The sequence below is a fragment of the Lucilia cuprina genome, chromosome 4 (assembly GCF_022045245.1).
Source record: "Lucilia cuprina isolate Lc7/37 chromosome 4, ASM2204524v1, whole genome shotgun sequence".
NCBI classification, from domain to species: domain Eukaryota; kingdom Metazoa; phylum Arthropoda; class Insecta; order Diptera; family Calliphoridae; genus Lucilia; species Lucilia cuprina.
The window spans coordinates 71,033,101-71,048,527 of NC_060952.1; the positions used below are offsets into that span (position 1 = coordinate 71,033,101).

The following is a 15,427-nucleotide window of genomic DNA, read 5'->3' on the forward strand; positions in this document are numbered from 1 at the left end:
AACATGCAACAAACGCTGTAAAATGAAGTACTACAAAGCGTAAAGTTTGCAACGTGTATTTAACAAAGAAAGGTGCAATTTTTAAAATGTTTGGCAACATTTTCTTTGTGTGTTTATGTGTGGCTTAAAAAGTGTTATTATTTTACAATCTGATAAATTGTGGACAAAATTTTATAAAGTGGTGAAAAAAATCGATTTTTTGGAAAAAAAAATGTTGCCCTTCTTATGTGCTTTGTAAAAACATTAGAAAAAATGCAAAAGTTTTTGATACAAATTTTCAATTTAACAGGCGGCTAAGTAACGAACTGAAGCAACTACATACCCCAAAAAATTTTTAAGCCAGTGACCAAAGTACTATTTTCTAAAGACACGTATACACGGTTGTTAGATCTTCCTAAGTTGGCAGATATGGCAATGTGATGACAATGCACTGACGATGAGAAATTATTAGTAACAGGTAAATTGTCAGTTTAGATGATTGCAGAAAACCATACAATTTATTGCTAGACTACAGAAATATCTTAATGTGTTTAAATTATTTGAACAGTATTATCAATACACACAAACAATTTGGTTACAAATACTTATATGCTAAATTTACTTTGCATTCAAAATGACAGGATATAGAATCTACTACAAATATTTGAAAGAATTTAAATAATAAAAATTTTACCAATAATCTAAATAAAATGCACACACATTACAAATTTAAAAATTAAAGAACCGTAAGAGTTTCTAGGAAATAGTGTAAATAGTTTTGTAATTAAAAAAAGTAGCTTGACAGAAATTAAAATTAAAAAAAATATAGTTATTTACTGAATAAATATCTCACAAAAGTTTTTAAATTTAAAAAATTTAAAATTATAAAAAAAATATATTTGATTTGAATTTTTTAGTTTGCCTCGATTAACCATTACTGATTTGATACGTTTTAAGGATTTCGATAATGATATACAAAATTCAATAATACCTAAATTCAAAACTCGAATTCATTACTCGAAATCTCTAAACAAAAAAAGTTTTTAATATTTTCAATTTACAAATAATTTCTAATTCCCCTCTCTCGTAACAAAATTCCCAAAATATTCCTTTTACAAAACCCCAAATTCCTTTTTAAATAAATATTAACTTCAACTTTTCATATTAATTTACACAAACATCACACTTTTCAAACTACTTGCAAAGTATTTTTTTTAATAATTAATGAAATCTAAGCAATAATATTAAAAATATATTATAGGAAAACAACTATATGCCATAAATTTGATTGTAAATATTATGTAAAACATTTATAAAAACAATATGCTAGATTTGTTTTTAGTTTTTAATAAGAAACAAAAACATAAAAAAGAAACCTCGCTGCCTCTCAATAAGTAGTAATTTCTAATAAATTAAAAAAATACGATATAAATATATTAAACAGTAAAGAAGGCCTTCAAAGAAACGAATTACACTAAATTTATTTTTTCTTTATTCTTCAATTGTTTATAATTTCCCATAATTTATCCGTGGCTCTTTTAAAAATTTATTAGTTTGTTACCAATTTTTTCTTTTTGAATAATTTGTTCTACTTTTTTTTTAGTTTTTGAACAAAACCACCCCCTTCCCCCAGCAGTGTAATTACAGTAATATTTATTACTTAAATAATTTTTATAAAAAAACTAACAATGCAAATATTAAAAAAATAAACTATAGAATTATAAATAAATTGTAATGTGTATGCTAAGTTATTAATTTAAAAACACTTATTTAATTTCATGTAATTTAAAAAAAAAATAATTTAAATCTTAAAAAAGCAAAAATTTATATAGAAAACCAACGACCTATTCTCAAAAACACAATTTTCCTATTTTTTATGTAAATTATTAGAATTATAGTGAAGATTATTACTATATATATTTATATGTTGAAATCAGATAAAAATTGATTTTAATTGTATTCTCCGACAGCAAAAAAAAAAAGAAAACTTCTAAGAAAAAAATCTTATAAAAAAAACTGAATAAAAGAAAAAATTATTAATAAATAATTTTGCAAGGAATTATTTATTAAGAAATGTATACACAACAAAATAAATAACAAAAAATGTTGTTTCTTTTTTAAAATGGACTTCCTGGAAGGGAAAAGCAGCTTAAATTTAAAGGTTAGATAAAACAGTTTGTCGATAGCACAGTTCAATGTTGTTGGTGCAAATGTTCGGACAAGAAAATAGTAAGGATAGACTATAGACTAAACTATCGAATAGACTATAGACTAGAAAGTTGTAGACTATTCTTTAGTATAGTCTATAGACTAGTCCATAGTCTAGTCTATAGTCCAGTCTATAGTCCAGTCTATAGTCTAGTCTATAGTCAAGGTGTATTCTAGTCTATAGATTAGTCTATTGTCTAGTCTATAGTCTAGTCTATAATTTAGTCTATAGCCTAGTCTATTGTCTAATCTGTAGTCTAGTCTATAGTCTAATCTATAGTCTAGTCTATAGCTTAGAATATAGTAAAGTCTATAGTAAAGTCTATAGCTTAGTCTATAGTAAATTCTATAGTCTAGTTTATAGTCTAGTCTATAGTCTAGTCATAGTCGTTGGTCAAGTCTATAGAGTAGTCTAATCTATAGTCTAGTCTATAGTCTAGCCTATAGTTTAGCCTTTAGTCTTGCCTATAGTCTAGTCTAGCTTATAAAGTAGTCTAAAGTAGCTTATTGACTGGTCTAATATGTGTTTTGACTATCCTAAACGAATATTTATACGGACCTAATAGACTTAGCCGGAAAGCAGAATATGCATGTGTAAAAATTACACTTCTTGGTAGCAAGTGAGTACAGGCGGTTACTTCATAATTCGATTTGAACGAAAAAACTTTTGTAACTTTTGAATTTCAAATCGAATTACAGATTTCGTCGCCCAGGGTTGTATTTATGTGTATTAAAATGTGAGCTCCTTATCGTCGTTAATATAATGTTAATAAAAAAACATATTTATATATTATTACTATAAACAAAACAAAATTATTTTACTGCATGTTTAATTTTGGCTTGATTGGTTTTATTTGTTATTATTTTTCTGTTTTATTTAATATTTTTTGTTTCTAGTTAATAAAAAAACAAAAACTTATAATAACGCATGCTGAAGGATGATGGGTTAAACAAAAAAACTAAAACCATAAACTCTTCAAAAACCAAAACTTGCAACAAGCTTTTGCGAAAAAGTACTGGTTAAGGTTTTTACTTGATTTGTTATTTCAATAAAATGTTATATTTTTTAAAGAAAATCATATAAAACTCTTAAATTAAACTAAAAATCCTATATATATTATTTTAGCTTACCTATGGGCCTTTGGGAATTCATAGCAGTAATATGGATATTGGCTTGGAGTCTTCAAACATTAAGCTGATGTTTGCCTAAATAACTCTACTAAGTGTAAAAAAAAAAGAAATATTAATGCTACGGTTACCTTTCTGAAACAAAAACCACAAAAATTAATACATAAAAATTATTAATAAATAAAAACTAACTTTAACATTTCTCTCATAAGGATTTCACAACCCTGTAACATAATTTGTTTTTAGTTTTAATTTAAATTTATTAATTTGATTTTAAAAAACCATTTTGTATTCTAGTTATTTCATGTGTATAATGTTCCTGTTTTGCTTTTAGTATTTATAATTAATTATAAATTATCTCTAAATGGCAATTTTTTTGTTTTGTTTTAAATTAAATGGTTTATGTTCATAGTTTCAAATATGCTAAACAATTAAAAACTTTTTTTTAAATATTAAAGTATCCTTATAGAATAGTGTTTTGAAACTTTGTTCATAGATCGTTTAAATAATTTCTCTTTGAGTGTATATAACCCACCCACCTATTAATAATATTGAATAATATTGTAACCTATTTTTTCCTTTTAATCTAATCATAAATTTAGTTTAAATTTAAAACCAGAAATTTTAATTTATTTTGATATAAATTTAATACGTACACTAGTATACATATTATACAAAAGTAACTATTTTTTATTATTAATATTTAAAGACTGAATAAATAAAAAATCTAAAAAATTATAAAATATCTGAGTTTTATTGGGAAAAATTCAGTGTAATATATCAATTATGACAATTATTAAGTTGTCTGATTGTTTTCTTATTTTGTTAAATTTGTCGTGGGACCATAGCATAAAGAATTCGTATTATATAAAAACTGACATCAAAATGAAATTATAAAATAGATACAAACTAAAGATAAATTTTTGAAAATTTAAAAAAAGTCAAAATTGCAATGAAGAGTTCTGTTAAATTCGCCTAACAGAGTAAAGTGCGGGTGTGTATTTCGCGTGAAATCAAAATGGCCCAAGATACACGTTAGCATTGTTGCAATAAAATAAAACGTACACCCTAATACTTGGCAAGATCTTTGGAATGTATATGATTATTACTTTTTTATGCTCACAATACACAAATTAAAACTAAAAATTATTCTATTAAATAAAAATAATTGTCTACATCAGTTTATGGCTTTTAAAAACTAAAGTCATAAAAATTTACTTATTTTTAAAATATTTTTGAGCTAAAAATTCACAAATATATAATTAGGTAGTCTAAATAACTAAAGACGTATTTTATTTTTAAAATATCATAAAGTAAAAATACACAAATTTTTTTACAATATAAATTTACACCCTTATTCACAAACAAAATTCTTTTTTTATAAACGGTTTATAAAATATATTTTTTATGGAAATCTTATTTTATAAACCTTTTATGGAATAAAAATTTTGTTTGTGAATAAGGGGGTAAATCTTTAGAACTAATTCAAATTCATTTATCATTAATAGGTATTTATCGTAAATAACATCTCATAATTTTTGATATTTTATGCACATTCCTTTTGCAGCAATAACATTATAACATTCCATTATCAGCATCGTTATGTATTCAAATTTTGGAAAATCTTGCAAAATTTTGTGATTGTCCCCGTAGAATTTCTTGAACAACTTACATATATAGCAAAATCAATGTCATCATTAATCAAAAATACGATACATTATTAAAAATATCGCTCCATATATCATGTCAGATGTGTTTGTCCTTATCATCAAATGTTTATTTTTTTATAAAATCTTTAGGAAATACGAAATTTTATTCACACAAATATTAATTACTTTTTCCAAATTTTCCAAGATAAGCTGTCATCATTCTCCAACCTTCCTAAATTTGAACGATATATCGGGATATTTACTATAGTTTTCCTGATTAAATAAAAAAGTAATACTAGGAAATATACATATAATGAAATACTGTTGAAATTACTACACAATAGTACTTGTGTGTAAATTTCAACAAAATCGGAAGACATCGAATTTTAAAGTTGGATCACTTGACACGAAATGACCCGTACATTGATGAAGATTGACAATAGATTTTGCATATTTTGTATACCCGCCATCAAAAAATATGGGGATACATTGATTTTGTCTTTTCGTTTGTAATACTTCGAAATATTAGTCAACGGCCCAGATTTGCTCCTAAATTTTATGTATGCCTTTTGAATTCCTTGAAAAAGTATTCTAGATAACCGGCCTTCGGCCAGACGCATGGTTTCTTTGAATACCGGTTTCGCTAAATTAAGCCTTTTATTATGAAAGGACTTATTTAAGTCAATGGACTTTATGTTATTTTTCTCGTAGACATTTTTAAGTTATTAAAAGTTATTTCATACTGTCAAAGGAGACTATGACACTTTTTGGTGTGTCATAACATCCATGGATATTATGTAACCGGACATTATGACACGCCACCTAAATTCTAGGAAGATCTAGAAATGTCCTTCCGACTCATCGTCTTTCCGTCTGTCTGTCTTTGGAAAGCACGACAGACCTTTTTTCCAACAAATATTTTTTATGGGTAAGGTTTGTTTGGTATTGAAAATGGGAAATCGGTCCACGATTTCGCATAGCTGCCAAAATGAAAAGTAGCGGATGAAGCATTAAAGAACAAAAAATGTCTATAGTTTGGAAAACCTTGGGGACTCTTAGGGACATTATTTTACTATTTTTTCAATTCAATTAATTACAGAAAGTTACACAATGATCTAAATTGCATCGGAGTTTCCAAAATAAAAATCTATGCATTTTCACCAGTCATTAATTCTAATAACGTCCACAATATTTGAATTTTTCACTTGACGACCTTCAAAAATTGTTCAATAATTTCACAATATTTAAGTAATAAAAGTCAAACATAATTAAGAAACAATGTGGTTTAATACTACAGCAATATTTTATATTTGAATTTAATATTAATATTTGTACTGGTAGTACACCGCCGATTCTATTGTAATATTTTTTATGTGCAAATACAAACAGCCTGTAGTAAGTAGTTTATTTCTTACAGGTAGTCTTGACTCAGATCACGTAGACTTATTCGACCGTATGGCGGAAAAAGTGCATGTAAAGTAATAATTTAAAATGAAATATGAATCAAATCATATTTGTTTTTGCTATTGTCGTTAATTTTTTTTTATTTGCAAAAATATTAAAAATACAATAAACTGTATTCATATTATGTAGTTGTAGGGTTTCTGTTGCTGTAATATATATATTTTCATTAAAATAAAGATTGCCAATATTTATCTGTAAAATGTATGACAAAAGTGATTTCATGTTTATTACGTAAATATCTGTTAAAAACTAGATTGCACTAAAACTATGTATATTTGGTTGTCAGATCTAACAATATTGTCTGAAAAATCTGTAGAAAATGTCTTACAATCGTATTAATCGTAAAATCTACATTATAGTGGGAATTTTTATACCCTACATAACTTTAGTGGGAAGGGTATATTAGATTTGTGCTGATGTTTATAACGCACAATAATATCCGTCCATGTAAACCTTGTAATCAAACTACAGGTCGCAATTTTGAAGAAAAATGAAATTTGGTACATAATATTCTATTGTACCAGTAAAAATCGGTTCATTATTTCACCTATCCCACATAACACTGTACCCCCGAATATGGCTTGTTAACCTTTTAATTAAACTATAGGTCGCAATTTTAGAGATAACTCAATGAAATATGGCATATGATCCTTTATGGTACCGTAGACGAAGCCTGTTGAAAATAGTTAACATCGGTCCATTATTTCACTAAGCCCCCATACAACTGAACCCGCCAAATAGTTCTTTTAAGTTCATAATTATGTTTAATATACTCGTATCTCGACAAAACCAAGTTCTATACTAAAACTTTGTAATTATAGGGCCTCGTTTGACTCACCTTTAAAAAGCCCACTTCAAAATTTAACTGAAATGTTCACAATTTTATTCAACAATAAATACAAAATATATATCTGAGGCAGGGTACAATATAACTTAAATGTTTTATTATGAAAACTAAATCACATTTTACAGGTGTAGGCTATTATATGGTCAGCCTCGCCCGACTATAACTTCCTACTTGTTTCATAATCAGGTCATTTAAAGCACATTTCTAGGTTTGACCATCGAATTCATTAAATTTTTGAAAAATCAACTTTTGACAAACTGCCATTTCCATATAACTAAAAATTTAATATCTTTTACCAGATTCTTAGTTTACTACAAAAAATTCACTAAAATGTCGAAAAACAAAATTCGACTCCCAAAATTCTCTTATGAATTTCGTTATATAGAACCCCTTACAGGTTGTAAAATAATCTACAAAATCGTAAATTTTCAAAAGCTTGTTGTTAAAAGAATTTAATAATAAGACAATTTGTTTATAAGTAATAATTAAAAAGCCATAAAAAACAACAACAACAACAAAATGTTATAAATACTGGATTCAACGTCACATGTGTATTGATTAGTATGTAACAGAGAAGGTGAGAGAGAATTGAGTGTAAATTATTGCGTCAAAATCTAATTTGTTTACAAGAATAAATTCATTTTCACATGTCGAACAGTGTGAAGAGTTAGAGGACGCTACAGCGGTTCTTTATATGGGAAATAGACTTTGAATTGCTCTAGATAAATACATTCACGTAGTACTATTTTGAATTTCAGGAAATCTAATCTTGATAATGTGATTCACGTTTGTGACGAGAATTACAATAGTTTGGGTTATGAACTAAATTCTAAAGGGAAAATAAATGAAATGTTACAAATTAATTGTTGTCTAAAAATAGTTAGTTGTTGCTATCTAAAGAAGTTAGAAGTGTGTTTATACATTGTAACTATATAATAGATTGTGAATAATTTTGTTTTTAATTTTTATGATGGAATAATTATGTGTCTCTTATATTTATGAAGAATATTGAAATATAAAGTGGTTGATAGTAGGGTGTTTTTTTTTTAACTAAATGGGATACTGGATGAATTCATGGGATAAACATAATAGGAATACATAGGTAAGACAGAGTTCCTTAGTAGAATCAAATCTTATGGAAAACTTGATATGTTATCCACGTCAAATATTTCACTTACTCTGCTTCTGTTTAATTTCTAATTCTTTAAATCTCAGCACCTCATATTAGAGTTTTATTAGGTCAGTATCTTTAAAAAGAAATTGAAATATAAAGTGGTTGATAGTAGGGTGTTTTTTTTTAACTAAATGGGATACTGGATGAATTCATGGGATAAATATAATAGGAATACATAGGTAAGACAGAGTTCCTTAGTAGAATCAAATCTTATGGAAAACTTGATATGTTATCCACGTCAAATATTTCACTTACTCTGCTTCTGTTTAATTTCTAATTCTTTAAATCTCAGCACCTCATATTAGAGTTTTATTAGGTCAGTATCTTTAAAAAGAAATGCGAATTCTTGCGATAATGAAAGAATTCCTTATGTAAACTGGTCATAGGTCGTAATTTAGCTAGAACATTTTATGGATACTCCTCTGGGCTGCAAGAGAACCAATCCGATCTTTTAACAAATTTGATAAAATACATATTTGATGCACTTCAGAATTTTTTTTTTGCTTCGTCAAAACTATTTCTGAAGTAAACATTATCCATATGTTCTCCACCGGTAAAAATAAATTTCAATAGTGGGCAAAGAGTGTTAAGTCTCTCTTATGTGAAATACATGAGAAGAGCTCTATCTTTCAGTTGACATATTATGTTGGAGATCAACCCTTTAGGTTATATTATAGGATTTTTTACGTTAGTTTTAGACTGGAAAAAGCGCAAATTTTATGCATGATCATTTTGGTTAAAGCTTCTTATATAATGTATAATCTGTTTGCTGCCCCCAAAATAACTGTACGTTAAACAAAGTATGCAGATTCTGCATTCCAGACAAACTTATGCAAGAATTAGTTTCTAGGTTTTGTTCATCACGAATCATTGGTTTCATGTTTGTGTCATACAAAACCTAGCGGTCAAACTAAAGACTTAAACTGATTTCCGAAAGCCAAAAACGAATCAGCTTATTCAGCACGTAACGAAACGTAGAAACTAACTGAACCCTTAGAATATTGGGCTGTAAGTCATGCCAAACTTTGTATATTTTGCTTTACCACCAATCAAGAGCACAGTTTGGATTAAAACGTTCAAAGGCTAAGTATATCCAGTATTAAACCATACATATACTTCCGGTGGTTATATTGCAATAACAGAAAGTACAGAGCTTCTCTCCAAAATATCTTTCTTAAAGTTTCTTGATTATTATGTTCCATTTATGTTTGGCATTGCAAAATAATCAATTCAATTAACAAAATTAATGTGGTAACTATTACATTATCTCTTAGAGATAAATATTTTTGTCAACACTTTTTATCGATAAACATAAAGCATATTTAGTTACTACGTAACAAAAAAATTTAAATATTTAATATCAAACTATTTCAGCTATTAATAGATTGTTTACTAAACAATTTCAAATAATTGAGTGATGAGTCATGGAAATGCCTCTTCGCACACAATATACCTGCCTCCAATAAATGCTCCACTTGTTCTAAAAACTTTGAACTCAAGAAAAAAACAAAAACAAACAAAATAAAGGCAAAAACCATATTATCATTAAATAAATAAATAGAAAAACAAAAATCAACTCATGTGCTAAGCTAATGGTGAAATTAACGAATAAAAAAAGCTATAAAAAATTATTAATATACGATATTTAAAAACATTTTATAAGTAACGTATTTTTTCGTTTACCTCTTTTACCCTCTCTCTTCTAAAACTAAATTAAACTAATTTTCTCACTCATATGTTTTGCATAAAATAATCGATTTGCTTGTCGATTCCGAGCAGATCAAGTCTTTATTAGTCTTCATCGTCGGTTGTGATGGTTGAAAACTATTATTATGTATATTGTACCACGACGATCTGCAATAGCGTAGAAAGAGAGTAGATCGTTATAGCGAAAACGTAGCAACTGTAAACAACGAAATTTTGCTATGCTTTCAAAATTTCTATGCCTACGTGACTTGATTCACGAATTCACATATTTCAAATCAAAATAATACAAAAAATACAAATACAAAAAAAATATAAAAAACAGAGCAGTCAACAGACAAACACTAACTATAGTAGAATTGGCAACATACACCATTGTATTGCTAAACCAAATTGAAACTACTTATATCTCATTTATATCAAGACTGACATAAACTAAAAAAAAAAGTAGTTTTGAGAAAAAAGTTAAAAAAAATTTAAAATTTGGCAGATTTAAAAATCAATATTTTTATGACAAATTATTGAAGTTTAAACTACATACACAAAGTTCATGTGAAAATATAAATGTTTTGAAAAAACGTTTAAATAATTTAAAAAGCTTTTGGCGGATATTAAAATAAAAAAACACGAATTATGAGTTATACTAGTTTTGAAGTAAATGAACCTTATATTTTCTACGACTACTGGGTTATATACTACTCATTGTATTTTCATGTATTTGAATTGGCATCAAGTGTTTAATTGAATCAGGGATTGGAAATTAAAATGTACCATAGATATTGAGAAATAGTACTTTTTCTAAAGCTATGTATACACAGTAGTTAGATCTTACAATTCTGCCAGAAATATGTTTAGAAAATGTCTAACAACTGTGTCAACATACAATTTTTATTTTGTTCTGACAATACATTGTCAAAAATACTTTTTCTGACATTTTCTGAACATTTTACTGTCAGATTTAAGTTAAACTAGTAATCATTAAAAAAATGACTTTGATTAGGTACTACAAACTACCCTCGAATCTATATAATTTATATCCTTTACCTTCGAGAAAAGGTAAACTACACGTGTTAGACGACTCGTCACCACCCTTTCCTGTTTCTTACACATTACTGACGGTCCATTCACTTTGCTCGCACCAAGTACTACAAACTGCCCTCGAATCTATATATTTTATATATGACTATTATATTTTACTCTTATGTTTTTGTGCCCTTTACCTTCGGGAGAAGGGTATATGTTGAAAGCCTTATTAAACTACTCGTGTTAGACGACTCGTCACAACCCTTTCCTCTTTCTTACACACTGCTGACGGTCCATTCACTTTGCTCGCACCAGGTACTTGAGCTCTCTAATCTCTTGCTCTAATCTTTATCCCCAGTTGCTTAACTTCCAAGATACAAAAAACATCACTGCGTCTTGCAAATACTCAGATGGGTTAGACACTGTTGATTAGACAACAGCAACTACAGGAGTAATATATCATAATCGATACCATACATACATAACCGTACAACCCGATACACTTCTCTTTTATCAGACATTTGATTGAGAAAAACAGTCGATACACTTACGCTAGATATATGGGTTAGAAGTCTCATATCAAATCAAGGAAAGGCCGAGGAAGCATTTTAGACCAGCAGTTTATAGTCTCGATAGACTAGACTCGTGCTACCTTTTATTTTCCGATAGTATTAAGAATATACATATATTCTGCATCATTATAGACATCGGATTCGATTAACATATTTTTGTTTATATGTATGTTAGTATGTATGTATGTATGTATGTATGTATGTATGTATGTATGTATGTATATATGTATGTGTGTATGTATGTATGTATGTATGTATGTATGTATGTATGTATGTATGTATGTATGTATGTATGTATGTATGTATGTATGTATGTATGTATGTATGTATGTATGTATGTATGTTAAATTAAATTTTCTGATAGCTTTTGATATCAGCGAGATCCAGATCTTTAATAATTCTATGAGACATTCTTTCGTCAAGATTTCTACATGAAATCAGCAAAATCTGCCTAAAAGTAATGGAGATCTGTGAATAATTCCGATACAAAACTCATTTAAATATTACAACAAAGAGGATCGCTCCATAATTGGCCATATCAGCCATAAAAGATTCATTTTCGAGAATTAGTTAATTGTTAATAACTAATGTTCAATTTTTTACGGATAATATAAATAAAATTCGATTCATAAAATCATTTAAACTTATATAATAAACTAATTATGAACTAAAATTTGAATCGATTATATTTTGTATACATGAATAAAAATTATTCAATGAAAATTTTTCCCAATCGAACTGAAATTGAACCTAGCTTTTATATAAGGGTCACTTCCGAAAAGCAGATAAACACACATTGTTCATTAAAAAATATTGGATTAACAGAAAATCTTTCAGACAAATATAATTGTTAACTACCTCTCTCACACCACTTCCACTGTGCCACTTCCGAAATCATTTGTGAAGAACGATAAGAGAATGGACTTATGAAAAGCAGACCTTAATATAATCCGAATTAATCATTAAATCATTCCTAAAATCGGAATATTAAAGTGTGTTATCTACAATTTCGAACTTTTGATCATTTAAAAGTACTTTTTATAAAAAGTACAATTTCGCTAACACGTTCATCACTAGCTGAAATTTTTCGGAAAAGCCGGCTACAAACCAATCAATTCAGAAAAACACCCAACACATTTAATTTGTTCTGTGCGGCCGGTACAAAATGCTTAATTTGTAAAAAAAATATAAATAATTTAAACAAACCATAAAATCATTAAACATATTCGTACTACAGCAACGATTTGACTTTAGTATATTTGTAGCATTATTTGCCACTTTCCATACCAATGCCCCGTATTTTAAATTCATATAAATAATTGTTTGTGTTGTTGTCAACGTCGTAATTTAAATTGTTATTTAATTTAACACCGGGTGAGCGTGTGGAAATAATAATTTTATTTTTTTTTTCTTTTAATAATTAGTTGGGAGAAATAGCTATTTCGTTGCTTTTATTTCATTTAAGTTAATTTGCAACATTTAAAACTAGGTTCAAAAAATCGTTTAAAATTAATGGCGATATTTTGAACTCTTATATGTCCTATACAGTAGTGATCTACAATACTTGTTACTGGCTCCAAACTTTTAAACTACATGCATTTTAATGTGATTAAACATTCTTAGTACAATACCTTTTACACATACCCTACATTCGTTATGGGAAACACACAAGCTTTGCGAATAAATATTATAAAAACATAATCATTATATTTTTTGCAAATCTTAATATTTTACACTTTTTAAGCACCGCAAAATAATTTGGCATAATTTGTTGCTAAATTGATACGGCCTCAGCGACGATCTATCATCTTATAATGAATTAAAACTTATGTTTCCCATTAAATTTTTGATAACGCAAAAATCTTATCGTTTTAAATATGTGGGAAATGTAGTTAATCAATCACAAACTAAATTTTGAAGTTCATGGGCCGATAATACAATTATGGAATGTTTCATAAAACATACAAGGAATATATACGAATAACATATTTGTTGTAAAAAAAATAAGAAAGGTTTCTGTTTTTTAGTAGAAATGAGTAAACGATTAGCTTGAAAGAGCGTGAGATTTGAAATTAATAAAATATGTTCGCCTTATTTTAAAAGTGCTATTTTGCATGATCGATATGGCTACTTCTCAAATTAAATAGACACGTGTGACACACATATAGATTTCTTTGAAGTTATTATTCAAACTGAAAGTAAGGTAAACAATCAGTAGCTAAGTGGGGTTAAAAGGTCGTATAAATTAAATAATTTTGGATACATCTAAGAGCTGTAGGTAGAGACTAATATCTTCACATATTCGTATTCTGGCTCATAGAGCAATGTCTTCGTGCTACATACATATATGTAGCCGTCCTCTGGAGTGCAACGATTTGCCCAGAAAAGTATAGCACAGATTTACTCAAATATTATTGCCCCATATAAAGCCATCTTCAGAAACTCAGAATTTTGTAAACAATATTACTAAAACCCTACAAAAATTTTTGGAGTACATGATCAATTTAGATAATCACAAAACTACTTGTAAACATTGTTAGGGTACATGCTACGTTTAGTCCTTTGTAATGCAGGAATGGATCAATTTTATTTTGTTGAAAACACCATGGTCTATTATATAGGAACATGTTGCGAATCAGAACATCGCAATGTTATACATAATTCTACTTAGCACCTTCCTTACATCAACATAATGAACTGCTAATAATGAGTTTTAGTTATTTCCGGTTAACACCGGGAAACTTTTTTTGGGAAACTCAATCAAAATATCAAACACAATCATGTACCTTATTATCAAATATTGCCCATTTCGATTAAATTACCTAGCAGTTCGGTCGGGCTGTTCCCAATTACCTATTTAACCTACCATTTTGGCTTACCCCTAGCCACCGACTATCCAGGTGACTAGCAATTTAATCATGTGCCCGACCTACCATCAAATCTATCGTCATTCTATAAATTACGAAGAGACAGCAAACGCTTAAATTTGCTTTTCAAGTGTATACTGTCTTGCTTACAAAGGGAACACTCAAGTGATGATTGTCTTTACAAATACTATATCCGTGACGAAGGAGGTGATGAGACGTAAAATGATAATCTAAAAATTTCACGGCATTTTATTGTGGAAGAAACTATAGGCTACATTTTACGATAATCTCAGAACCTGCATGAGAATAAAATTGGCAGCCTAGGTATAAAAGGCATGGCACTCCGCATGTGAAGCAAATCTTAAATTAGTATATCTCAGAAAACATATCAGTTAAAGTGCGATCATTTTTTTAAATAGTCGGACTAACAATAGGGGTCATGATACTTCCCATATGAATTAAGTATTAAAATTTCTTTACCTAGGAAACTATTAAAAATATTAAATTTTTCCACAAATATCCGTGTGAATACTTATAAGAAAAATGGACGGACTTTCATAAGGGGATCTTGGTAGCTCCCATACGGATTGAATATAAAAATTCATATATCTATGTAAATATGAGAGCTAAAATTAAAAAAATATATTTTGACATCCATGTGAACATTTGGGTAATAAATTAGCGAACTAACAATAGGAGACGTGGTTCCCCCTATCAAAATTATGTACAAAAAATAGTGTATCTAGGAAACTATTAGAGCAGGAATCCTCAATTTTGGACGAAGAACTCTGAGATACATTTGGGCAATAAAT

At 28.1% G+C, this 15,427-nt stretch overlaps 1 protein-coding gene across 3 annotated transcripts in view; it reads left to right on the forward strand.

Annotated features, from left to right (window-relative positions):
- LOC111676778 (putative uncharacterized protein DDB_G0286901) overlaps positions 1-15,427 on the forward strand; it is a 99,519-nt gene that overhangs the window by 82,774 nt on the left and 1,318 nt on the right. Inside the window, exon 4 of one of the 3 annotated variants that reach the window (XM_046949993.1) lies at positions 3,314-3,632. The exons of 1 other annotated variant lie outside the window; for it this stretch is intronic. In XM_046949993.1, coding sequence (XP_046805949.1) covers positions 3,314-3,386 — 73 coding nt within the window. In that variant the 3' untranslated portion in view covers positions 3,387-3,632. Of the gene's footprint in view, positions 1-3,084; positions 3,104-3,313; positions 3,633-15,427 lie in introns of those variants that run through there. One more of the 3 variants, XM_046949995.1, reaches the window with a different exon arrangement.